Source organism: Saccostrea cucullata, unplaced genomic scaffold, assembly GCF_032062105.1.
Source record: "Saccostrea cucullata isolate Sc308-1 unplaced genomic scaffold, CSIRO_AGI_Scuc_v1 ctg224, whole genome shotgun sequence".
NCBI lineage: Eukaryota > Metazoa > Mollusca > Bivalvia > Ostreida > Ostreidae > Saccostrea > Saccostrea cuccullata.
Genome location: NW_026931873.1, coordinates 324,866 through 351,839, shown reverse-complemented (window position 1 = coordinate 351,839; position 26,974 = coordinate 324,866). Strand labels below are relative to the sequence as shown.

The 26,974-nt window shown below is 31.8% G+C and overlaps 1 protein-coding gene across 1 annotated transcript in view; it reads left to right on the top strand.

Annotated features, from left to right (window-relative positions):
* LOC134233834 (uncharacterized) overlaps nt 1–20,279 on the top strand; it is a 29,148-nt gene extending 8,869 nt beyond the window's left edge. The window contains exons 2-11 of the mRNA XM_062715887.1: nt 985–1,103; nt 6,422–6,664; nt 6,804–7,024; nt 10,499–10,942; nt 11,519–11,719; nt 12,709–12,813; nt 15,443–15,586; nt 17,306–17,467; nt 18,028–18,165; nt 18,421–20,279. Coding sequence (XP_062571871.1) covers nt 985–1,103; nt 6,422–6,664; nt 6,804–7,024; nt 10,499–10,942; nt 11,519–11,719; nt 12,709–12,813; nt 15,443–15,586; nt 17,306–17,467; nt 18,028–18,165; nt 18,421–18,471 — 1,828 coding nt within the window. The 3' untranslated portion in view covers nt 18,472–20,279. The remainder of the gene's footprint in view (nt 1–984; nt 1,104–6,421; nt 6,665–6,803; nt 7,025–10,498; nt 10,943–11,518; nt 11,720–12,708; nt 12,814–15,442; nt 15,587–17,305; nt 17,468–18,027; nt 18,166–18,420) is intronic.
* Nucleotides 20,280–26,974: the final 6,695 nt, after the last annotated feature.

Below are 26,974 nucleotides of genomic sequence, written 5' to 3'. Positions count from 1 at the left end.
AAACCTATATATTTATTTACAAAACCTATATATTTATTTACAAATGTGCATATTTTAGCTATATATTAAATTTTAATAATAATGAAAATTGATACTTAAGAGTACAAGATCAGTGCAGGTTTATGTGCACTCAAATTTTATCTCTGCATACATAGAACATAGCCATTTGGTATTGTCTTACATTACATTTCATAATACTAATACTAGAGAATGTAGAATGAATACAAAGAAAGAAGAATTATTGATGAACTATTATCTTAGACTGGCACTTGATACGGAGTTTGTTAAAATCTTTGAAAATATTTTTTCTGTTCATATTGTATGTGCCAGTATTCCCGTCTTGTTCTTTAAACGGAGAAAAGAGATACGTATAACTAGAACAGTGAAAATGCAATGAAAATTATCCGCAATGATAACAAATTCTAAATGACTTGTATTTCATTTTCTGTACCCACGAACATCAGCTTTACAAAACGTAGAGTAACAAACATACAAGTAAAGATCCTTCTCTATTCGTGACTCGAACTACTGTAAATAGCACGTTCTCTGCAATTCAGATCTAATAACTTGTGTCCTATTTCTGTAAATATAGTTTTGGTTCAGCATATCGGAAAAATGTGTTTATTTCCGCTTACCAAAGAGATAAACCTTAAATATTTTAAGTATGAAGTGGTTTCAAGTTTGACTTATCAGCTTCATACACGATTGATTTGTATGCTGAATTATAATTTTTTGAATGTGTTACATATGAAAATGAATACAAATCCTGCATTTTATTAAACTAAGAGGTTTAGCCTATATTCTGGACAAATAATTGTTAAATATTGTGTACTGTAAGCTTACGTAATCATTTGTTAAGTGCCAAGAAAAGACATTTGCTTGTGTTAAATGGTATACGATGTTACAATAATGAATAGAAATTGCTAACATTTTTGTTGTTTTAAAAGTTCAGGTGCCCTTATTACGTAACTTATTTTTCTGTAGATGTGGTGCCGACACCAGGATACTTAACAATGACGGTAAAACGGCCGAGGACGTTCTATTGACGGAGAAGCCAGAAGGATGGGAAGAAATGTACCATTGGTACAAAAAATTCAAGCCAGGTAAACAGCAAAAATATAAATAAGTATAAACCTGCTGCAGGTACAGGTGTCAGTGATCTTGGATCGCTATTAGACATCAATACACTGTCTAGTTACCGATTAACATGCTTTACAACCGTGATCTATATAGTTTTATTTACACAATTCTGTAGCATATTGGAAAATATCCGTCCTTCTTCTGTCATCCTGTAGATATGATTTTTTTTTTTACATCTTCTCTTCGTGAATAACAAAAAGGTTTTGAACCAGGTACATTTTCAAATGCAGACAAGGTTTCCATAGATAGGCATCTGAAGAAACAGGCAGACTGAAACAGACTGTACTCTTTGTTACTACGGGTTAAATACATGTATCTTGCATTAAAAAAAATCTAACGTTCACCAACACGAATGCTTCTTCTTTTGGTGTTTAACATGCATCGAAAACTCCAAAAACAGGTTCTTAGATTTTATAGCTATTCGTTGCTTTCTGCAAAAGTTATAAACTTTATGTACACATTTAACATTTTTTTTGTAATTTTTATGGGTACACAGAAATGAACCAACTTCTAATAATTCTTCTCGGTTTCCATTTTGGTATAACAATTTGATCTGAGGTTTAAGAATATTTAAAGTGACACTGTCCACACCTTAGATACTGTTGTGTGAGAGAATACAAAAATTAAACTTACCGCATTGTTTTCAGCCAGCAAAACGTACAAACCAGTCTTTTATTCTGTAACAACAATATTTTGTAGTTATTCTTCTCCTCTTTCTGCACTCTATACATGTGAAAGGTACAATATACATTTACATTTTTCTTTGTCTACTTAAATTGAAAGAAAAAAATGATTTTTTTGGTAGTTGTTCTTTCCTCTAACACATGTTCCTATGTGCATTATTGTATTCACATTGATCCCAATCACAAAGTGAAACATTCTTTTGGAGGAACTGTTCATTTGTCTTTCTCTAGCAAACGTTACTGAACGACGCTTTTTAAAAATCTTTTTTGACGTCTTCTTAAGCAATGCATTCTTCAAGACAATATGCTGCCTCTCTCAAGCACATGTTACTTAGCAATATATTCTTCTAGGGAAAGTGCTTCCTTTCTTTAGCAGATATTGCAAAGTACTCAGTAGTGTTTTCTTTTAAGGTTAGGTATTGAAACATGCATCTTCCTTCAGCACACATTAATAAGGAATGCTTCAATTCAGGGTATTCCTCAGGTCTACATTATTTGAATAGCATTCTTTTAAGTGTAGCGCTATTTTCCTACAGCATAAGGTGCTTATTAATGTCTGTTTTCTTTAAAAACAGTTTACTTGGTACATTGTTTATAATATGACATTTATCTTTTTTTCCAATAACATAGTTTACTTGGCATGATATTTAGTGTGATCTACATTCCTAAACAAATAACATTATATTATAATGTAGTAGTGTTTGCCTTCCCTCAACTCACTATACCTATCTATCAGAATTTTCTATTGGTACAAAATGCACCCCTTTATAATCAGACCTTTGTTTGTATCTATATAAAGCAAAAATTATTCAAAAATAGCACTTGCCGTTGAGCTTTGACTCGATATTTAGATATATCAACAACGTATTATCAATTAAGGAGGCTGGGGGTCAACAAATTAACCAAAAATTAACCACCTGATTTAACTTATTTTTTAAGATACGGTGTCTTAAGCTGTTAACTAACATTTGGCAAAGAAAAAAATCCTACATTTTAGTTTAAAATTTGATCATTTTTATATATCTTTATATGGATCTCTTCTTTTAAAGGAGATTAGAATAGTCTGAAAATGGCTGCCACCCCCCAGCCTCTTTAAGAATAAGAGAACCTAATAATATTTTATGATAAACGTAATGACTTCAACTTTTTAGCTCACCTGGGCCGAAAGCTCAAGTGAGCTTTTCTGATCACATTTTGTCCGTCGTCCGTCTGTAAACTTTTCACATTTTCGACTTCTTCTCAAGAACCACTGAGTCAATTTTGATCAAACTTGGTTCAAAGCATCCTTGGGTAAAGGGAAATTTAAATTGTGAAAATGAAGGGCCAAATCCTCAAGATAATCAAGAAAAGACAAAAATAGGGTGGGGTCATTAAAAAATCTTCTTCTCAAAAACCACTGGGCCAGAATAGCTGAAACTTATGTGGAAGCAGCCTGGGGTAAAAATTGTTCAAATCATGACCCCCGGGGGTAGGGGACATGAATAAAAGTTTTACATAGAAATATATTGGAAAAATCTTTTAGAATCTTCTTTTCAAGAACTACTGGGCCAGGAAAGCTGAAACTTATGTGGAAGCACCCTGGGGGTAGTGTAGATTCTAAATTGTTCAAATCATGACACCCGGGGGTTGGACAGGGTCACAATAGGGAATCAAAGTTTTACATAGAAATATATAGGAAAATCTTTAAAAATCTTCTTCTCAACAACTACTGGGCCAGAATAGCTGAAACTTATGTGAAAGCATCTTTGGGTAGTATAGATTCTAAATTGTTCAAATCATGACCCCTGGGGGTTGGGCGGGGCCACAATAGGGAATCAAAGTTTTACATAGAAATATATTGGAAAAATCATGAAGAATCTTCTTCTCAAGAACCACTAAGCCAGAAAAACTGAAACTTATGTGGAAGCATCCTTGGGTAGTGTGGATTCTAAATTGTTCAAATCATGACCCCCGGGGGTTGGACAGGGTCACAATAGGGAATCAAACTCTTACATAGAAATATATAGGGAAAATCTTTCAAAATCTTCTACTCAAGAACTACTTGGCCAAAATAGCTGAAACCTATGTGGAAGCATCCTTATGTAATGTAGATTTTAAATTGTTCAAATCTTGACCCCCGGGGGTAGGGTGGGGCCACAATAGGGAATTAAAGATTTACACAGAAATATATAGGAAAAATCGTCTCAAGAACTACTGAACCAGGAAACCTGAAACTTATGTGGAAGCATCCTGGGGTAGTGTAGATTCTAAATTGTTCAAATCATGACCCCCGGAGGTTGGGCAGGGCCACAATAGGGAATCAAAGTTTTACATAGAAATATATTGGAAAAATCTTTTAAAATCTTCTTTTCAAGAACTACTGGGCCAGGAAAGCTGAAACTTATGTGGAAGCATCCTGGGGGTAGTGTAGATTCTAAATTGTTCAAATCATGACACCCGGGGGTTGGGCGGGGCCACAATACGGAATGAAAGTTTTACATAGAAATATATAGGAAAAATCTTCGCTGCAAGAACCACCGGGCCAGAAAAGCTGAAACTTATGTGGAAGCATCCTTGGGTAGTGTAGATTCTAAATTGTTCAAATCATGACCCCCAGGGGAATTTGAATTGTCCAAATTAAGATCCTTGGGGTACGATGGGGTCATAATAGGTATTACAAGGGGGAAATCTGGTCAAGAATCACATGGTCAAAGCTTCTCAGGTGAGTGATGTGGCCCATGGGCCTCTTGTTTATCATCAACTTACTTATGTTGTAATAAATTAAGTTTATCCTTCTCACATATGGGGTTTATGTCTTCCAGTTGATTCATGATATACATCTGAACGATTATTCAAGGGAAAGAAACTTTTGACAGACAAGATGAAACAAGAGTTTAAAGACATTATTTTGCAAGTTCTATTGTCGATACAATGACCTTGTCAGCAAATTCAATCTGTCTTTAGGTCAAATGTAGGGCTGGGTATTGGCCCGAGATTTCGTATTGCGATATATTGCGATATTTCAAACTGTATTGCGATACGTATTGCAATATTTTCAATGTAATAAAAATGGCATTTTCTTACTATATTTATTTTAATTTACATGCAGAATGTACATAACTATGATAAGTAACCAACACGAAAAAAAAATCTTGTTGATTTCCTTTAAGTTATGCTCTGAAATGTTCCCCCAAAACAACTTCTGACTTACTGTTTGGCTTAATAACAAACTTTCGTAAGTCCATTTTTATATTTAATGACAAAATTCCTTAATCTAAGTATATTGCCAATATATCGATATTACAAAATCGTATTGCGATACGATATTTTTTGTCAGTGTATTGCAATATATTGAAATATCGATATTATTGCCCAGCCCTAGTCAAATGCTGACTGACGTTTTTCATACTTATCGTTACGCCATTATTTACACGATGAAATGTGTATGTATTTTTTCGTTTTTCTGATCACGGCAAAGAGCACACAGCGGACGTGACCAGTAGACAGGGGATGCTTACTCCTCCATGACACCTGATCCCACCTTTGGTGTTTTAGAGGTTTAGATCTCTGCTCTCTATTTGTATAATTTCTATGGACTTTTGAGCCTGATTACTGATCGCTATCTACATATTTCACTGGTAAAACATTGTATATGATGTGTCAGTGTCTGTTATTTCATTATTGTTCCTGATGTGGCAGAATCTGTGTTTTCCTTTATCTAACTTTACTTGGGATAACATTGTAAATGGTATGAGAAAGATCGTGTCTCTTTCAGCAGACTATACAATCATGTGTTTGTAAACGATAAAATTAAACTGATGCAGACATTGTGTTTTCCTTTTGTGACAATTTGCCGTCAGTAGAAATCAGGGAGTTTCCTCCAAATTAATGTAGGCTTAATGGACTCGTTTATGGTTTGGCGACCTCTTGATCTAGAAGAGAAAAGAAACATATATTTCAAATTCTAGTTGATGTTATCTTTAAAACTGAAAAAGCGTTTTGTGAAAACTCTAGTTTGCTTATTACAAGTTTATACTTCGATGGTTAAATTATGTCTCCCTCTCTCTCACTCTCTCTCTTATAAATTCGCTCTCAATGCAAATAAAAATATTTCCAGTAAATAAAAAAGCACGGGGTTAAAACCCTAGACTGGCTGCAAAGAGAGCGTGAAGCGTGACTTGACTGTCTCCGATGTAATCAAAAGAAATTATCGACCCTTTGCCCAATCAATGGTCTAGACTGCAGTAAATATGCCGATTATTGTTTTTTTTTAACTTGTAACCAACACCGGGATAAAATTGTAAGAAAAACACAATAATATAAAATACTTTTATTCTATTATAACATAGGATTTTGTTCAGCGAATGGGCATATTCTGAAAATACACTATAAAAAAGTACACAAGGTCTCGAAAATTATCAGTAAATTAAACATACTACATGTAGTACACATGTTGTTAGACTTCCTGAAGTTTCGAACATAGAACTTTATTTAGACACTATGGACTACAGATATATGCAATAATTTGAAACGCAGCATTTGACATTGATATTACAGTAACTAAAACTAAATGCACTCTATAACGATAATTCTAATTGGTTATACAAACTTAATTTCAGGACTGTGGGCCGCGCTCTCTGAGGAAAACCCAGACCGGAAGCTGGTGCAGCGCTTGCTCAGACAATGGTGCCGTCTGACGTGCGTGAAAAATGGCAAGGTAGTAAATGTAAAATCCCTTGTGAAGGACGATATTCACAAGGTCGACCTCTTGCATATGATCGAGGAATACGAAAATCCAAATGAGATGTGTCTCGCTCTGAATGCTGGGTTTGGATTCATCGTAAAAAGCTGGGTTAAGCAAGGTACGCACATTTGAATTCTTTAGAGTCTAGAATGAATCAGGTTATCGAGACAGTCATTAACTTAAGAGTCTTAAATTATGGCAGTAAATGGCTAATTTTTTCATAAACCTACATATACTTTTTGCTGATGTTTTTGCAGGAATTGAACTCCTGAAAGGCGTTGACTGTGACGCTAAGGATTACTCCTATCAACACAAGTACCCAGAATTCCCTGAAGTCCCGCGTCCAATTTTGGCGGCAGCGTGGGAGTCAAACAACTACGACGCCGTGGATGTTCTGTTGGACATGGAACCAGACACAAGGGTTTTGTGGACGGACGACACAGAGTCCAAGAATCCACCCAAACCTTTGTTTTTCCAGGTACATGTCTGTGAATTGAAAATGCTTTTCTACTTGCATGGTATAGGACATATTTTGACATTTTAGAAACTAGTAAATAATAAATTATCTTTTGCAAAGGTTTGTCAAGAGTTCCAAAATGTACTTCTAAATTCCATCTAAAATAAGTACGGGTGACAAAAGTGCATGATTGTTTCTTGTTCAAAACCGTCTCATGTGTCTTGTTTCTCATGTGTAAAAGGGTGTATAATTTACAGTGTATTCCACGTAAGATTTGACAATGACGAATAACGAGGTTTCATTTTCCCCCCACATACAGTTTTCCATAATATGTATATATGTATATATATATTCTGGAAGAGATAGGGTGAGCGAGTGTGATGATAACTTGAAATATATTATTCTGTTAAAATTCCCAGTTGAGAGGTGTTATAACTGAGTTCTATTTATGCAATTCAATTCCAAGTCAGTCATACGCTTTGATAGTGCTGTAAAGATGAAACATATGGAGATAACAAACAGTATTCTAGATTAAAAGTCCATAGAACAATACAAAATAGGAGTGGAGCTAACACATACCTCCAAAACATCAGAGGTGGGATCAGCTGCAATGGAGTGTTGAGCATCCCCTGCCGACGGATCACACCCGCCGTGTGCTCCTTGTCATGATCGGAAAATAACGGAAAAAGCCGTCGTCAATTCAGTCTATAAATAATTGACTAAAAACTAAATTGTATGAAAAAAAAGCAGTCAGCATTTGACACAATGGTAAATTGTATTTTCTAACAAGGTCTTTGTATCGACCAAATAACTTACGAAATGATGACTTTAAACAAGACTGCAGATATTCATGTTTCATGAACTAGCTTGTTTGTCAATGCTTTACCTCGTTTTAGAAATTGTACATACTTAGAGCATGCTCTTGCGTATCGAATCAACTGAGATATATAAACTCCTTATGCATGTAATGAAGTTATATTGCTGCATAAGTAAGGGAAGTTGATGACTGAAAAGTTTAAGTCATCACGTTTATCACAGAGCTTGATTGTGAGATTACCATTAACGTCTTTTTCAAGTAAAATATCCAAATATGAAACAGATTTGTCATACTCTGTGGTATCTTTTTCCCAAAGCTCGTTGGGATATATCGTATCGACATAAGAATGGAAATTGTCATTATTATTTGACAATACGTCGTCGATATACTAGTATCTGAATGCCGCGTTGAAGGTCATAGCAAGTGTTTTCATCTTTTCACGTATAAGATTTTGGACAAATTCTGCTTCATAAGAATACAAAAATAGGTCTTCTTATAACGGGGCTCAATTGGTACCCATGGTGATTGCAATAGATTGTTGGAAGACATGGTCTCTAAAACCATATATTATTGTCAATCAGAAGCTCAAGCATCTTTTTGATGTCAACTTTAGAGTACTTGTATTTACAATCAGGTACTTTTGTGTACAATCAAAATGTTTAAAAAAAAAAATAATTTTGCAAATGACCAATGACATGGTACGTAAATTTACGAGTTCCATTTTTATTGAAAAAGCAGCTATCAAAAAGTCTGCACTTTAATTTATCGTTGGGAACGGTTGTGTTTAAAGTTGAAAAGTTGTAAGTTTTTAGTGTTGATTTTGGTAAAATCTTGTTATTTCAAATTGTCCAAAAGTTCCTTGGAAATTTTAAGTACACATGTATCTACATCTGATTTACACTACCTCTTGAATATATTGTTGCACAGTACTCTTGAAGTTTCTCCTCACTTCTGTTAATATGTTAATGAAGAGTAAAGAAAGAGTCCTGGTTGAACATTTACTGGAACCCACTATGTATCTTTGTTTGTAAGGATTTTTATGAAGTTTCGGAATCCAATATAGATATGGTAGTTCAAATTCATTTGGTTCTTTTAGATATTAAAAATATTCAAAACTGAATAATTTTGAAAAATTTCTTCCATAGAAAGGGAACTATGAGTATAAGTCGGATTACCACTTGTAGAATTAAATCCAAGTTCTTCTAAAATACAATTTATATAATGAGCCTTAAAAACGAAGACAATGTTGCTACCTGCTTTGTCAGCAGGGACCAGAACGTACTGATCATGTAAGCTATCTAATTCTTTTTTTTTTCACTTCTGGATTATTGAATACAGGAGGATAGATGGTTTTCATATTGTTCTTCAATCTTTTAATACGCGATTGTAACATAGATCTGATACATTTAATCCATTCTAACAAAGTGTCAACGTCTTCTTTTTCACATCTTGCCCATCGCCAGGCGTAATCTTCTACAGAATCTATAATATTTATGAAATTCCGACACCAGTTGAAGGACCGGGGTTCCCTATATATATAAGACCTTTAAAAATAAGTTAAAATGAAGGAGGTTTGAAGCAATGGTCGATGTATATTTGTAGGAAGTACAAGATGTAGTCTTTAACTTGAAATTGTGATTTAGAAAATTACTTATATTAACCGCGTCAAATCCTTTATTGGCATATTGAAGTTTAAAAAAAAGACGGATTGTTTTATCTGAATTTTCTTCAGTAAAACGTTGGGTTTTAAAAAGATTTGCAATATCCTAGTAAATTTATCAACAATGACTGATTTGATTTGAACAGAACCATTTTCAACTTTATTTAACTAATTGATGGCCATTTGATATAAACAGTTGCTATGGAAGACTTTGAAATGTTACATGTCTTCCTCCCGTGACATCTCACATGTACTTAAAACTAGGTCGTACGGAGCATTTAGATGATAATTATTGAATTAATATAATTTATGACGTTGTAATTAACCCAACCTCAAAATCATGACAGCATAACCTTTACAGTTATTTGAAATTAGATAACAATTAGTATGAAATTGAATATCAGCTATGCTGAAGAAAATTTTTACACGTGGGTCTACGTAACGAAATCTGTCGCCAACATTAAATTACCATACAAGGTCAGATGAATAATAGAAAGGTATAGTAATTATTTAACCAAGAATGGATGCTGTCCTTGCACAAATGTTCAATGCATACATTTACATCTTAATGCTTAATATTTAGAGTTATGGTCACGTGTTTTACCTTAAGAAAAAAAAACCAAATATTCAATGCCCGTCACTACCAAATAGACTTTAAAGAAAAACGCAGAGGTTTCATCGATAAATGAACTATAATAAAACTTGTGGGTAACTTTTTATTGACAGCAAAATCTTTCAAGGCATCATAGAATTATTAAATTAACTTCATTGAGACCATCTGAAATACGACTTGTCCATGGGCACTTGCTTGTAAAGTTTAAAATATTTCGTATTTATAATACTGTGAACTCTTAAAAGTATTTTTATGGTAACAGAGTTAATTGTTAATTTTGACACATTAAGCACAATATTAACCAACAGAAAATTAATGAAAATAGCTAGCTAGATGAAAGCAAAATTTTGGATTCATTTGAGAGGGTCATATTGCAACTTTTTTCAAATTGTTTAATGTTTTCAGATTATTTGTGGAGTAACAGCTCCTCGAGATGAGAAAATCGTTCACCGTGTCCTCAAAGGATCAGACCTGACAGCAAGAGATCGTGAGGGTCACACAATTCTCCATAAAATCATTATTCACGACAGACCGGAAAACGCAGCAGAAAACACGCTTAGAGTCGCCATGTCTTATGGTGCCGACATCGCAGCACGTGACTGCAATGGCCGCACGCCACGTGACTTGGCACAGAAACTTCAAAAGGAGCATTATTGTAAATGTATAGATGAGTATATAATCAAACTAGTCAAAGATCGTCGTTTTGATGACATTGAGAAACTTATTTTACACAACTATAATCATCTGCTGGATATAACGGACAGCGGAAATCGGACATTAGTTGAGATCGCCAAGAAATACGGAACTCGCCAAATTCACGAAGTAGTCAAACTCACAGCCGCCATACAGGTTTGTTATAAGTATTGAGTAAACTTTTTAAAAATAATATATAAGCGCTCGTACAGTATGGCATTTCAATGTTTAAAGAAAATGTGAACTCCAAAATGTTTCCCATATAAACAAATGTGAATAACGCCGTAGGAAAAATGAATATGTTTCTGTTTAGTTTATGTCTTAAACAAGTTTGACAGTTTAGAAGAAAAGTATTCAAACATAAGTAATGTGAAATATAGACAATAGAATCATTTAAGATTAAATGATAGATTTTTTTCTTCAAAAAAATTCAAATCATTCTTGTTAGATACGTGTCTTTCTGAGTGAAGAAGTGACATCTGTATTTAGCCGTAAAATTTGATGAAAAGTAGGCAAAATGTATTATTACAATTTAAAAAAAAGGAAGAGAAGTACTTGAAATATTTGAAGTTTTGTTGATGTGAATATTCTTTTTACAACTAAAACTTCCTTATCAGGGTTTCTTTGAAAGATTAATTTAAAAAAGTAATGTAACTGTTCTGTATTGGAGATGATAAAATTTTGTTTGTTGTACGCATGTTTGATTTTGATCACGTGCTACTTTTTTGCCAGGCGTATGTGAAGCGTATTTTCCAGGCAGTGGATGAAGGCTCGGTGGAGGACATTAAGAAGCTTCTGAGCTGTAAGAGGTACGCTAATGTCCGGGACAAATGTGGCCGAAGTCTTCTACACAGGGCCATCCTCAAAAAACAGAAACCCGTCATATCCTTCCTCCTGGAGGAGTGCCCCAATCACGTGACCACAGGAGACACGGTAAGAATAGAACAGGGTCCATTCAAGTGTTTTATTGAAAATGCATTTTTGCCAGATGACTTTTAAAGTATCCTAAATGGTATCGAAAAATCGAAAATGATAATTCAAAAATAATCTAATTCAAATACTGTATTCCTATACCAAAATCTGATTTCAAAAATGAATAATTCCGATGAACATTTACTCAATGATTTAATGCATAGTTAAAGATGAAATGGAACTTTACAGAATCCTTGAAATATAAAACTTCCTAATGTATTTTAAAATGAACGAGATCTTAATATGTTAAACAATAAACAATAGTTTAGTTCTGAGTCAACAGCCTGGCAGGAGTAGGCTCAAACCTGGCTTTTCCTTGAGGTATTCCAGCTCCCACCCACACTTATCCACACTCGCCTGGATTGAGGGCAATATTAAATACTTATATGATGTTTTGAACAAGAGTGAAATTTGCTATGATGATATTAGTATTCTGGCATTTTAATTTTAGACTAAGAATTTTTTCAATGAGAGTATTCATTTGTGAAGCAATTTTAAAAATTTGTAGTTTCTATCAGAAGACGAGTTATAAAAAACATAGAATGACCATAAACCTATCTAAATCTGAAAAGTTTATAAAAATCAAGAATTAAAAAAATACATAATTATGCTTTTTGAAATGAAGATAAATTTTTCTGTATATGGATGGGGCATTATAACTGTCATTTTATTATTTAGGACCATTAACTGCTACATTGACTTTATGCATATACATGTATAGATGTTACTGTAATTTGACAATACAATGCTACATTAAGTTATTTGTAGTGTATATTCCATTATAGCTGGATCATACATTGTCAAATGATAACTGTTTTTCCCTGCTTCAATGAAATGTACTGTATTTCATTGTAGTTGGACCATACTACAATGTTTCTATGCAGTTTTCTATATTCTTTTGTACTTGGACCATACAATGTTTCTATGTAGTTTTCTATATTCTGTTGTAGTTGGATTTTACACCGCTACATTATAGCTATCTGTTTATACCAGAAGAGAAAGCCATTATTAAGAAGATGATAGACAAAGGAGCTCTAGTAAACAGAAGGGATGCAGTAAGTTTTTATTTTTTGGCTGAGCTATGCCAAGTAGTTCATTTGCTGTAGTCTGTATGAAATATGAAAATAACGATAAATAATGCACAAATATCCTGTTTGAAAACAATTTTGAGCCGAGCACTAGTGGTAGAGTCAGGTGTCATGGAGGAATAGCAGCCCCTGTTGACTTTGTACTCCTTCCGTCTTTACTTTGCTACGTTCTGGTGAAGGGAGTCAAAATAATGTATGTCTTCACACTTTACACGAAAGACATCAGTCAACATATGACCAAACGAAGATAGTATTAGCAAAAGGGGTCATTGTATAGACCATTGAAATTGAGAAATGTTGGAGAAATGGTATAAGACGTATATTTTTTCATCAATTATTGCCAAAAGCGTTCCTCGTTTTACAAATGAATTGGCTCTGATATCGAAGAAAGCATTCCAAATGTAGGTAAATTTGATTATAAAAACATTTAAGCTATCATCTTAATCATAAACTTTAGCTGTCAGTTTGTCTTACATGTTTTTCTTTAATTTTATACCCAGATATGAAGCAGATGTGTCATACACAATGGTGTCGGTTCATTTCAAGTTCAAAGGGACATATCGTATCAAAGTAGAAATAAATACAAGTTATATTGTTAATTGATAAAACGTCACTGTTATTCAAAATGTCGAATTGAAGCCTACAGCAAGAGGCTTCTTCTTTTAACGACATATGTGGAGGTTTTTAAATAGATTATGCTTCATAAGAATACAAAAACAGGTTTCTTAAAATAGGACACAATTTAAATTTGTGACAATCCTAACAGATTGATCAAGGTTAATTTTAATATCAACTTCAATGTACTTGTGTGCAGAATCAGATATTTTTTTTTTACAAATAAGTCTGTTAGATAACCAATAAAAAGATAGAAAATTTAGCGAGTTCGTTCTTAGAAAAAGTATATGACGTTAAAAACCATAGCTTTGATATCATCACGAGGAATATTTTTGTATCTAATGATCGCTTAAATAAAATAAGAATCAATTTAAATTCATGTACCATATACCCGTATTTTGATTTTATAGTGCCCCTTTTTTTTAATTTCTGGTCAGAGACCAGATATATGTATATATGCGATAAAATGCTTTGCAAGCGTCCGTCCGAATCTCCGTCTGTTTCTGTAATGTAAACAATTTTTCAAAATCGCTATGCTCTCCTCCTACAGTTTTGATCTGATTTCAATATAACTTGGCATATAAGTAGACTACACTTAGATACATAATTCTGTGTATCGGTTTTTGATTTCGACGAACGGTGTTGACGTTGTTACTAAAAATAGAAATTTCTGTGAAGTTCTTTCAAAATGCTACTCCTCCTACAGTTTTGGTCTGATTTCAATATAACTTGGCACACAAGTAGACTACACTAAGATACATAATTCTTTATATCTGTTTTTGATTTCGACGAACGATGTTGGCGTTGTTACTAAAAATAGAAATTTCTGTGAAATTCTTTCAAAATGCTACTCCTCTTACAGTTTTGGTCTGATTTCAATATAACTTGGCACACAGGTATACTACACTAAGATACATAATTCTGTGTATTGGTTTTTGATTTTGATGAACGGTGTTGGCATTGTTACTAAAAATAGAAATTTCTGTGAAATTCTTTCAAAATGCTAATCCTCCTACAGTTTTGGTTTTAATTTCATTATAACTTGGCACACAAGTAGAATACACTAAGATACATAATTCTATTTATCGGTTTTTGATTTCGATGAACGGTGTTGCCGTGGTTACTAAAAATAGAAATATCTGTAAAATTGTTTCAAAATGCTACTCCTCCTACAGTTTTGGTCTGATTTCAATATAACTTGGCACATAAGTAGAATAATTTTTCACTAATATATGTAATTCTGTGTATCGAATTTTTATTTTGATGAAAACGGTGTTGCCGTGATTTCACTAAAAATAGAAATGTCTGTAAAATTGTTTCAAAATGCTACTCCTCCTACAGTTTTGGTCTGATTTCAGTATAACTTGGCACACAAGTAGACTCACTAAGAACATAAAGAGACTTTATCAACGATCAATATTCTATTTAGTTTCAAATCCCAGCTGCTTAAGTACTTTTCTCTTCCTTTGCTATAAGTTCAAACCAGTAGAGCTTCAGTCTCGACAGAGACTTCTGGTTTCTATTCAAAGCTACATTTTATACATGTACATAATAAAAAAAAAAGATGCTTCGCAATGACCTAGTAGCAAATAGAATCATAATGTTTTCATAATGTTTAATGCTGACGGATGTTTTTCATACTAGTTTTCTTAGCAAATTGTTTTTGAAATATTTCCTTTTCCCCAATCCTGACACGGAGAACACGGCGGTTGTGCCGATAGACAGGGGATGCTTACTACTCAATGGCACCTGATGCCACCTCTGATGTTTTAGAGGTCAGAGTTATCTCTGCTTCTGATCTGAATTGTTTACATGGACTATTGTGCATGATCAAATTTTGGCCTTAGTTAAATATGAGTCACATGTTCTCCTCATATAAAAAATCCTTTAAAGAATAGAATGTAAACTGATGTAAGCTTCTGACAGAAGGTTTTCATTTTATGAATGTACTGTTAAATAATGTTTTGTATGATGTTAACAGTTTGGTCGTTTAGCTGCAGACCTTTCCGTTGAGAAGTGTGGCTCCCAGGATTTTGGGCGGATCAAAAAAGAGGTGGAGGAGTTTGATCTCAACATTTATCTGACGGACAGTGATTTCGAGCAGACCTTCAAAACAGCAATACAGGTCCAAACATATACTTCTTACAGTTGAGGCTAGATACACAAGATAACGGGAAAAGTTCATTTAGAGGATTTAATGACTGATAGCTAACCTTTGATCTAGTTTTAGAAATTAATGTAGACCATTCAGTAGTTAAACGTAGATATGCCTATCTAAAAATTATGATAAGTTTGAACTACTGTTTTAAATCAAATATTTATCATATACTAAAAGGTCAATTTTCGTGGTTTGAGGAAAATATATTGATTCATCGGGATTTGATTTCGCAGTTGAAAAATTTTTCAGCAGTAATATATGTGAAAAAATGCATTTCGTGGTGGACATACATGTAATTTGTAGGACTCTTCATACCTTGAAAACCACGAAAATTAAACATCCACGAGTGATTTCACGGTATATTTTATTACGTTTGTCAGTGATTTGTTGGGAATACCGTTTCAGGAACTTTTTATACTTTCTAAATAATAAAATGAAATTTTTTATTTAAAAATAAATATAGATTGGATATAAATCATAAAATGTGTTATAAACAATTTGTAGAAGTTATTGTCTCTTTTTACGGATTTGAACCACTTGGGGTAAAATTATAACATTTATTCTTAAACAAAGTAATCAATCAATCAATTTGCTAAATTCTTCCGCCTACGAAAAAAAAGTATACGAATGTAAAAGCATGCCCGATAATTATATTTGTTTTATTTTTAATTATTTGATTTATCAGATGCCCATGGATTGATAACCAATTTGTATATACCAAAAATATATACACTTTCAAACTCTTCAAAATTAATAGATGACTTAAAGTGGCATTTGATGCACAATTAAAATTTAGCTTTGGTTAAACATATAAAAAATGTAGAAATCTTCAAGAAATTACAAATTATTCATGAAAAATGTTATAACTTCCCCCAGACGTGTAGCAGAAAAACTTAATAAACAGAACTCCTTTATGTCAAGTGATAACTAGATCTCTTTTTATTTTCAAAAAATAAATGAATGGATGAAAATGGGTGCAGAAATTTAACAAACTGAACGTAAATAAATTTTGCATAAACCTTCAACCATTCAATTCAAATTTTCAACCTGATCACAAAATCGGTGATGAAATTTCCAGTCAGTTTGACTTCTTTGCTCTATTACCAGTTAAAACGTTTATTTCCTTAAACTTGTCAATTTTGTCAATACACACCCTTTAGTAATGACGTATTACAACCAACAATTGTGTGAATTTAGTAGGCATTGTCAAGTAAAATCGAAAGACATTTATTTTATGAGTTATGATCATATGTTCGCAATACATTTGACAAGAAAGTGTTGTTTAAAGGATTAAACTTTTCTTTAGATTTATGTCTACTAAACACAATAAGGATAGCTTTAAAATATTTCAATTACGTTTTTCTAATTCCAAGTAATTATAAGCCCTATATTGACCAAATTTCCATCAATTGTACTTCTAAAAAATGCACACTCTTGAATTGTTTCGGATGCTGAATATATACAATAAGCCAATCTACGTAGCAATGAGTTACCAATCTCGATTTTCACATGCATGTATAAAGAAATTGGTCAGACCTGTTTTAAAATTTTGCATTCGTGACATAAAATCTTTTAAAAACAAGGAGGACATGTAACATTTTAAAAATCCTCGCTCCGAAAAACTTAACAGCTTGCTGATAAATAATGATTATAATTTTCTAGTCCACTTTTTCAAACGTTTTACAGACTGGGGACTTTGAGACGGTGAAGAGTCTAATGTCCGGTCTGCAGGCCTTTGGTGACGTCACACGATATAGCTCTACGCTGTTCGACTGTGTAGACAACAAACAGACAGATATTGCCAAGTTCCTCATCACTAACGGTTTCAAGACAGACATTTATAAACAGGTATGTTACTGATAACCGTACACAACGGGTATAAAACTGATACTGGGGTTTCGCATATCAACTTATCATGATATATCATAATCGTTAATTTTACGATTCTTTTTTTATTGATGGACTTTAAAAAAATCATTTTTATTTTATCAGTACCATGCGCACAAGTGAGATTTTTTTATCATCAGTTGAGTGCCGTCCGTCTATTTCACCATCGTCTGCAAACTTTTAATATTTTTGTTTTCTTTCCCAGGAGCACTGAGCTAAACTCAACGAAACTTAGCACTAAGCATCTGTGGGTAAAATGAGTTAAAAAGTCTAAATATAGAGTTTTTTTTCTCTCATATATAATAGTGGGGGTGGTGTATTTGTGTGGAACGATAATTATGAGGGTTTAACCCTATTTTTCGTATGTAATGCACAGTTCATAAGTGTAGTAGATATTATAATTATTTGAAGGAAGTGTCCAACAACATTGGATATTAGGAGAAGGATCCTGTCCACAGGCACCTGTGACTGAAGTGAGCTTTGTATTTGTTGTTTATAGGCCCTTTTTTCTTTAATTGTAGTATCAGAAATGTGACCCTAACGATCCAATGTGCGCAATGATGGAGTGCGGACATTCCATGACGTCATTAAAGGAACGAGCCATTGATAAAAAGTGTGACGAAGTAGTCAAACTAATTGAAGAAGTTTCCCTCGGAAAGGTAACTTAACGTTATTTTTATTATAAAAAGTATTTGAAGCAGATTTGTTTTTCGTATTGATTATCAAACCATATTAATATTTTCAGTGTATATACTCATTAGAGTGTTATCTTAAATTATGTTGAAAGTGTTTTCTTTTTCCATTAAATTTTTTTGATAAATGAATGTCCTATTGAAAGCAAAATTACCAATGAAAGTTTATATTATCCATGAGGAAAAGGTACTTAATATTTTAAATTGATTTCCTCTTTTCAGGTCAAAGTCCAAAATGCACAACAGAACGGTTTATCTATGTATGGAGTGTAATGATCGCCCTGCATTACTGCAGAATGCATAGTACGCAAAACGCCCTTTATATTTCACTTCATTCACAGAATCATCGGTTCATGTATCATTTCAATCATTGAGACCTTTACCCCAATTCTGTCGTTTTATGTTTTTCTTATGGAAAATATATATCGAGCTCCATTTCTAAGCTTGAGCTCCTTTTTTTAAATGAATTTTCTTTTTTTCCTTCATTTCTACTGTTTTGTTTGTAAGCATTGCCGATTTATTTTTTTTACAAATGTAGTTGTATTTCAATTTCGTTTTCACCCTCCTTCTTGAAAAGTAATCCCAGGGTATTCCACAACGTGTTCACATCGTTTGCTTTTCAACAAAGAGAGACAACTCTCAAAACAAAAAGTGACTAAAGGAACTGCGTCCATCTTTAGAGTTATCTTCGTCAGTGTGTTGATTGGTTACTGATCATCATTGCCCTTATCTATATTTATAGATACAGTGTGCCTATGTTGAAATAAAATCTATTTGTGCAAGCCCTGTTGATCAAGTTTTTAAGGTTTCATAAAGGTCATTTTTTCTTTGTAGAAACTGTTTAAAGAATTGCTGAATGTTGAAAATGTTTCAAAACTTGTGGCCTGAGAAGTACAATACCTCAAACAATGGTCAAAATTTCAACAATTTTCCAATTAAAAAAATATTCCATATACTAACTAATTGAGGAAAATGCACCTTTGCAAAGGTGATTCTTCTTAAAACTACAAGCCTTTTGATCCTTCTGTTGCTAAACGATATTTAAATTCAGATGTTTATGAAATGCATTATATATCAAAATATATTATTTTTTATTTTTAATCTGAATTTAATGAAAACTTGCACTTCATAAACAGTGAAATTATTTTTATATTATTTTGCTAATAAATACCATTTGGACATGTAATAACAATTACTTGAAAAAGTGGTTTTGGAAAACATTTTTTAACACTTTTTTTAAACAAAAACTTGTAAGGTTGTTCTTCACAGGCAACATCATTTAGGATTTAAAAACCCCAGCATTTGGTCAATTTTAAACTTTCTACAAACTAAAAAATTCCTTTGATGGAGCCTTTAATGTAATGTACAAGCCTGAGTTGACTTTTTTTATATTGTTATATGTTCACCTCTTTGGTAGTGATTATATTTGTTTTACTGTAGTTATGGTTCCTGAAAAAATATGTATAATTGATGATTGAGCTTTATTTTTAAGTATCATTGACTTTTTGGTGTCATTTACGCTTTGAAGTTGATCATAATATTTTGATGGTTGTTCCTAAAGAGGAAAGACTGCATAAAATCTTTATTTTCCAAAGTTAACTGCGATTACAGATTTATTTTTGATTTTTCTATTTAACTGATACAAGATAAAACCAGAAGTATGTCCTTCCTGATTAATTTCATTTAATGAAAGCTTTAATTAACTTGGTTGAACATTTCTGAGGTTTGTTTTTCTTGACTTTGCAATCAGAATTATGAGACTTACCAGTTCTTTGATTTTTGAAGGCATTTGTAAGTTATATATATTTTGCATTGTCTTCAGTTTCTGTTCTGTCATGTATAGTCACAACATATCGTACACATTCCAAAGATATATTTTATGTGTATGTTGTTTTATGTCTATTGTTTATAAGGATATTGTTTAATAAAATGAAATTTACAATGTATTTTATCATTTAATCACATACACTATTATTTTACAACTTTTGCTGCATAGGGAAATAATACATAAAAATGCCCACTTGTCAAATGAAGTAATGTTATGTTGTATTGTTTAGTTAATAAATATTGGAGACCATGTTTCTTTTAATTTTTCTTGTATCTTCACAATAAATTATGTAGTGTGTCGGAATATTTCATCCTTGACGTGTAGGCAAATCCGAAGTTGAAGTGTAGAAAGGAGAAACTTTATCACAAAAATGTAGGAGTTAATCAAATAATTTTAATCTGAAGTATGACATCAAGGCATATTTAGCACTTAACAACGAATTGAAGCATGATGAGATATTCATACTCCAAATATCAAATATCTAGGTAAAAGAGAGATGCTTAATGTAGACTGAAGTTTGAAAATAAAATCGTTCAAATATTTTATAACATTTCGTTTTAATTGATTATATTTTTCAAATTTTTGTTAATCACATTCACTTAGTAAACCCAAAATTCGTATTCGAAATCTATTGATTTACTTTCGGTAATTGTTATTCCATGATCATTATCTTGTCATTTATTTGCTAAATTGATAAACATATTACAAAAGCTATTTATATGCAAAATAAAAAGATATTTTTATTAAAGAATTTTTGGATTTTAAATGCAGTAGACACGCTTTTTATGCGACATCTTTATATTGATAGTAAACACATTTGAAATTGGAATTTTTTGTCTCTATCAGGATGAATTAGTTTCTTATATCTATTTTATGACATGTCAGCAAATATCTTTCTTACTTACTTTAACACTGTTACAAGATATCACTTTGATATACTTCATACTACACTTTTATCCGATAAAAACAAGACACACACTGATGCCCCCATATCTTAGCTTATGAGGCGGGTTCAAGTTTCTCAAGTCGGACTCAAAGGACAAAGATTGTTGGTATCCAAAGTAAGATCTTGTCATAAGAGAAATATGAAAGCCCAAGTACTAACTGCTCAAAAGTTATGACCAAGGTTGAATTTTTTTTAAAGTGGGTCATACTCTAAGGCCAATGTCAAAAGGTAAAACTTGGTGGTGCCCAAAGAAAGGTTTTGTCACGAGAAATACACATGGCAAGTGTGACAGCCCTAGTACTAACCCCTTAAAAGTTATGACAACGTTTTAAATTTTGTTAATATTTGTAAAAGTGGGTCAAACTCAAAGGTCAAGGCCAAGAGGTCAAATTTGGCGGTACCCCAAAACAGGTCTTGCCACAAAAATACACGTGAAATATGAAAGCCATAGCCCCTCTCAATCAAAAAGTAATAGGCAAGGTTAAGTTAGACAGGTAGACAGACAGACAGACGGACAGGGCAAAAACTATTTTATACCCCAGAATGTGTCACATTTGGAAATGCAATAAATTCAAAAAATTGATAATTTTTAAAAAAATCTTTTGATAACAAGCATAGGTATATATATATATAACAAGATTTTTAGTTATGACTTACAAGTTATTTGATGAAAGAAGATAGGCGCATTTGGCAGTGTGATCTGCAGGAATCATTTGTACGAAACATTTATGGTTTAAATGTTCATGATTTGGTTGGCTGAACATAGCTTATCAGAGTGTACAAACACGTCCATGGGTTTTCTTTTCAATATTAGTTTGAAATTGTGAGATTGTAACATTTTTGTCCGTTTTTCCTTAGGGGTACTATAACATAGTAATGTTTCACAAGAAATAAACACCTAAATTATTTAATAGATGCATGATACGTGTACATATACATTATATAGAGTAGAAGATTAGAATTGATTTCGCTCGAGAACCAAACTGAACCAAAATTAATCTAATTCAAAATTTTATTATATTAGTACATAAAACGAAAAATAAATGGTTGTTTGCATGAAAAAAAATTAACGCCCATGATGATGCCAGGCTCGAACTAAAAACTTCGATTTCATTGCACTAAACAATTAACCCAACCTACTGAGCTATCACCGCTACACTTACACACGAGATTTTAAAAGGACAAAGAATCACCACATTCACACATTTGGAATTTTTTTTTTTGGGGGGGGGGGAGTACGTTTTTGGTGATCTCTGGGTCTTTTCTCCATTTTTAAAAAAAGTGTATTCGTTTCTTTGAATTAAAATACACACAAATAACGTTTCAAAATCATAGAGAGAAGACCTACAGATAGAAAAATTTATGAAAAACGTGTTTAAAAATGTACCATTTTGTACCAAATGTCTGATCTGGCCAATTTTCAAGTTATTTTTTAGCAAATCAAAGCTCAATTTCGGGAAAATATTTTCCTTTCTTGTTGCACAGGATCCCAATAAATAAAAAAAAATGTTAAAATTTCATGTGACATGTCGATAAAATTTTCACTTTTCAATTACGCCCAGATTCCTGCCGAATGCCAATCAAAAGCACCCTCGTTTAAGATTTTGCAGATAAGAATGTATATTACAACTATGAACAATACGTTTGGAACACATTGTCTCGTATCCTTTTTTGACCTTTTTTTTAGCTTGCTTCTCACGTAAATACTGCACGCTACATAAAAATGTATGGATACTTAACTATAAAATACACGAGTACAAATGTTAAAATGTCCGATATATATTAATTGTATTGATCACAGAACTTGCGAAATGATCACAATAAATGAGACTTGATATTCCATCAACTTGTTTGCTCTTGGTACAGTCTATTTTTTATAACTAGGCAGGCTATACATGCTGAAGAAAGACAGAACCCCTATATGCAGGTGGTAGGGATATAAACCTTCATAAGTAAGGAAAGCTGACAATAGCAAAGCAGAAGTCATAAAATTTAGCATGAAGTTTTATTCTTAGATCACTAAAAATATCGTTTTATAGTTAATTCATCCTTATATGAATCAAATGTCTCAGCTTTATAACATCTTTCATTTCAATCTCACTTGGATGGAATATCTTAGTTGACAAATAAATTTAAAATAACTATCGTTAATTAATAGTATCGATTTATCTAAAATAATGTTGAGCTGAAGGCCACAGTACGTGTTTTCTTCTCATGTATAAAATTTGGATTAAATTTTGCTTCAAATTAATACCAAAATAAATCTGTTAAAAATAAGGCGCAATCACACTCAATAAAGGTAAATATATAGGTGAAAACAAATTTCAGAATATGTTAACTTGGTGCTAAAAGTGTAATATTCACGTTAAAAAATATATATCAAGCCAGGTAATTTTTTTTTTTTTTTTTTTTTTTTTTTTGAAAAACAAAATGACAAAAAATCAGCAATATCACATAGGCTGATTTTTACCGATTTGCTTTTCCTTATAAAATTCACCTGGCTTGATATATTTTTCTAAAGTTTATATTACACGCTTAGCACCAATCTAACATATTCTGAAATCTGTTTTCATCTGTAAACCTTTTCTGTGTGTGTTTTGTCTATATTTGTAATTTTATTGAAATATCACTAATATTTTCCAAGTCTATTTCATTTTCCAGTTCTTAGGAGAAAAAAAATTCTAAGAATTGTCCACTTTTCTAAACCTGTGACATGATATTTAAGTTTCCTCCAAAGAAAAAAATTGTTTGCTACATCTGACCTTAATTACCGAGAAACCATTTTGATTTTCAATACCTCTATTCCTTCGTCTTTTTCGTACTTCATGAGACATTTTAATGCCATAACATCTCCAAAACAGTGATTTGTCTGTAAGCGCTCTGGCAATTTATTGATTCAATAAACTACAGCAGTTTTCTTTATTTTTCTCTGCAGTATGTAAAATATGAACATTTGTTGTTGGTATTGGACATTTATTAAAACAGTAAATTAAATGGATGCCACAAAAACAGAATGGTTTACTAAAACACCAGTTTCTCCGGTTCATTATAATGAGTTTCATATCATTTACAATGTCTCAATGAAATAACGTTATTTATTTCAATTATTTTGTTAAAATCGTATCCATAAAAATTAAGTCTTGATTTAATTTCTTTTCACTGAATGGAGAAATACGTTTTGTAGTTCATACGCATTAAAAGTACTCCCTTCTTCAGAATGCCACACAATACAATTATTTTTTGCAAGACATAAAACATTTTATTAAATAACTTTTTTTAGAGTGATCATATTGTAAATTTTGTGTATATTGAATTGTTGAAACTTAATTTTGAACACAAGAGATTTTTAAACTTGTGTAAAGCCAATTACTCTTTTTTAAAAAATAAAAAAGGTTGTCAATAGTTTGAAATTTATATCTGAAATTTGAACCTTTTTCTTACAGAAGATTTACATAGTTTACCATTTCCTAAAGAAAAGAAAATTATCAAAATTATTAAACATGAAACATAACATTTTTTGTGTGTATGGGATTAGAAAAAAACCTGCTATTTCGAGTGTTATTCTATATAATTGTATTTTTGTGTAAATAATGGCACAAAAAATCAAAGTACTCAGCAAAAAATTAATTTCTTAGAATGAACTTTATATTGCAAAACAGATGAATAACAAGAATATCATATTAAAAATTCTTGAAAAAAATATTTTAAAACTAAATTTTTGTTCCTGGGCTATTCACTTGAATTGTTGAAACTTAATTTTGAAATCAAAAGAGATTTTTAAACTTGTGTAAAGCAAGCACAAAACAAAGCAGTCTTTTTTAAAAAATAAAAAAGGTTAATGATATAAATAGTTTGAAATTTATAAATTTTTACACGAACTTTAAAATTTTACCTCTTTTTCTGGGCAATTGCTCTTTGAGCAATAAGATTTAAAAACATAGTTTATTATTTCTTAAAGAAAAGAAAATTATCAAAATTATCAAGCATGTTAAATAATAAAGAGAGGGTGTGTGTGTATAGAGCATTTATTACAAATGCCAAATGAGATTACATATTTTACAATTTCAGAATGCAGCAGAAGGTGGGGCCCAAAAAATATCCCACACCTTATACAAAAGAAAAATAGTACATACATGTATATTTTCTACAACAATAACAATAGGAACCTCATACAAAAGAAACTAGTACATGTATTCTCTACAATAACAATAGGTATGGAGGATTTAGGGGTGGAGGTGGGTAAAATTTGAAAAACCACATTTTCTGAGCCAAAAGTTATTTTGATAAGGATCCTTAGCCATGACAGGCGAAACTGGAAAATCCTAGATTATTCACACAAATGTGTAAATAAAAATACGTCTAAAATTGTAGTATAAAAAAATTCCTTTATATACATAAATATACTTATGAATTATTAATAGAATGCATTTGCGGACAATGTCATTGTATCTACCATAATCAAAATAATTAACGTTACTTTAAACGAGACTGTTGATATTCTTGTTTCATCAACGTGTTTGTCAATAGCTTGCCTTGTTTTAGAAATCTATGAACTAGCTACCATGATTTAACTCTGCTACAGCAAAATAATATTATGCATTGTCAATTTAGAATTAATGCTAGTAGTTTAAATGCTGATTTACAGAAAGATTATATAAGTGAAAGTTCAAAATGTGAACCTGTAACTATATGTAGTATTATTTGTATTAATTAACATTGTACATTGTACCTATGGAAGGGGTTTACATAGCCTAGGCCTGCTGCCCAATCCATTTATGTATTTATTACATAAAAAAATATATTCAAATCAAATCAAATCTTTATGATCAATAAGACTAAAACAAAGTATTAAGTTGTATCAAAAGAAAGACCTCTGTACAATCAAACATTAAGTATTAATTAAGAAAACAATGTTGTACAGGATGACAATAATGTAAATTTGTATCATTAATTTAAATGATGAAGAGCTTGTAAATAGTTCTTCGTTTGCAAAAAAACAACACAAGTTTATAAATGTTCTTTTTCTCTGTCTTTGAAATAGTTAATGAGAATTTTTCAACAGAAAATTTTGACATCAAAGTTGCAGCTCATATTGCTTTATAAATATGCTACAGAAAATATAGGGGCCTAAGAAAGTATTTATTTACCATTTTCGTTTGTAATTTAAAGTACATTTGGACAAAAAAGTGTGCCGAGGGGGACAACCCCCTTGGTCCTCCAAACATACTTTACGCATGATCCTACATATAGATTATGTTTTCAAAGGTTTTGTCTTTGAAATATATTTAATGAAATGTCTAAAAAAAAAAAAAAAAAAAAAAAAAGGCAGAGGTGCTGCACATCACACTATTAGGCTAACCTACATTGTGTAAGAGAGAAGGATAACTAGTTAAATAAGTGTTAAATTTCTACAGAGCAGCCAAAATGCACTTCGTATAAGGAAAGTTAGCTACATTTTTCATGTACACATCAGGTAAAATATTTTATACTATTAACACTATTGTAGTTGTATATAAAAAACATGTATTATCATTAGGTGTTTGAAAAAAAATATTATAACAATATTCAAAATCGTGTAATGCAATATTTAATGCTGAAAATAAGCAATATCATTTTGCATGTAATTTTTTGTACATGTCTGTTTGCAGAACCTCCGTTTTTCGTGCTTTTATATAATAATATTTGATAGTTTCATCTTTTGTGTTTCTTATTTGAATTTTAAACATGTTTGGAAAGAAAGAGAAATAAATTTGTTTTATAGGTAAGGAAGATTTTATTTCAATTTTAAAAATATCGCTGTGTAATTTTCCTCGGCAGTTCACTTTTTCTTTTTGTAAAAATGTATAATTCATTTGATTTCTGAGATTTGAAAATAAATAAATACATATCTGCTTTTTAAATCTTACAGATTTACACAGATAGCTTTGTCGTAAAACTCCTTGTAATATAAAATTTGTTACTTCATCCAGAAACCCCACTGTAAAAGAGAAAGGGGCGTGTTC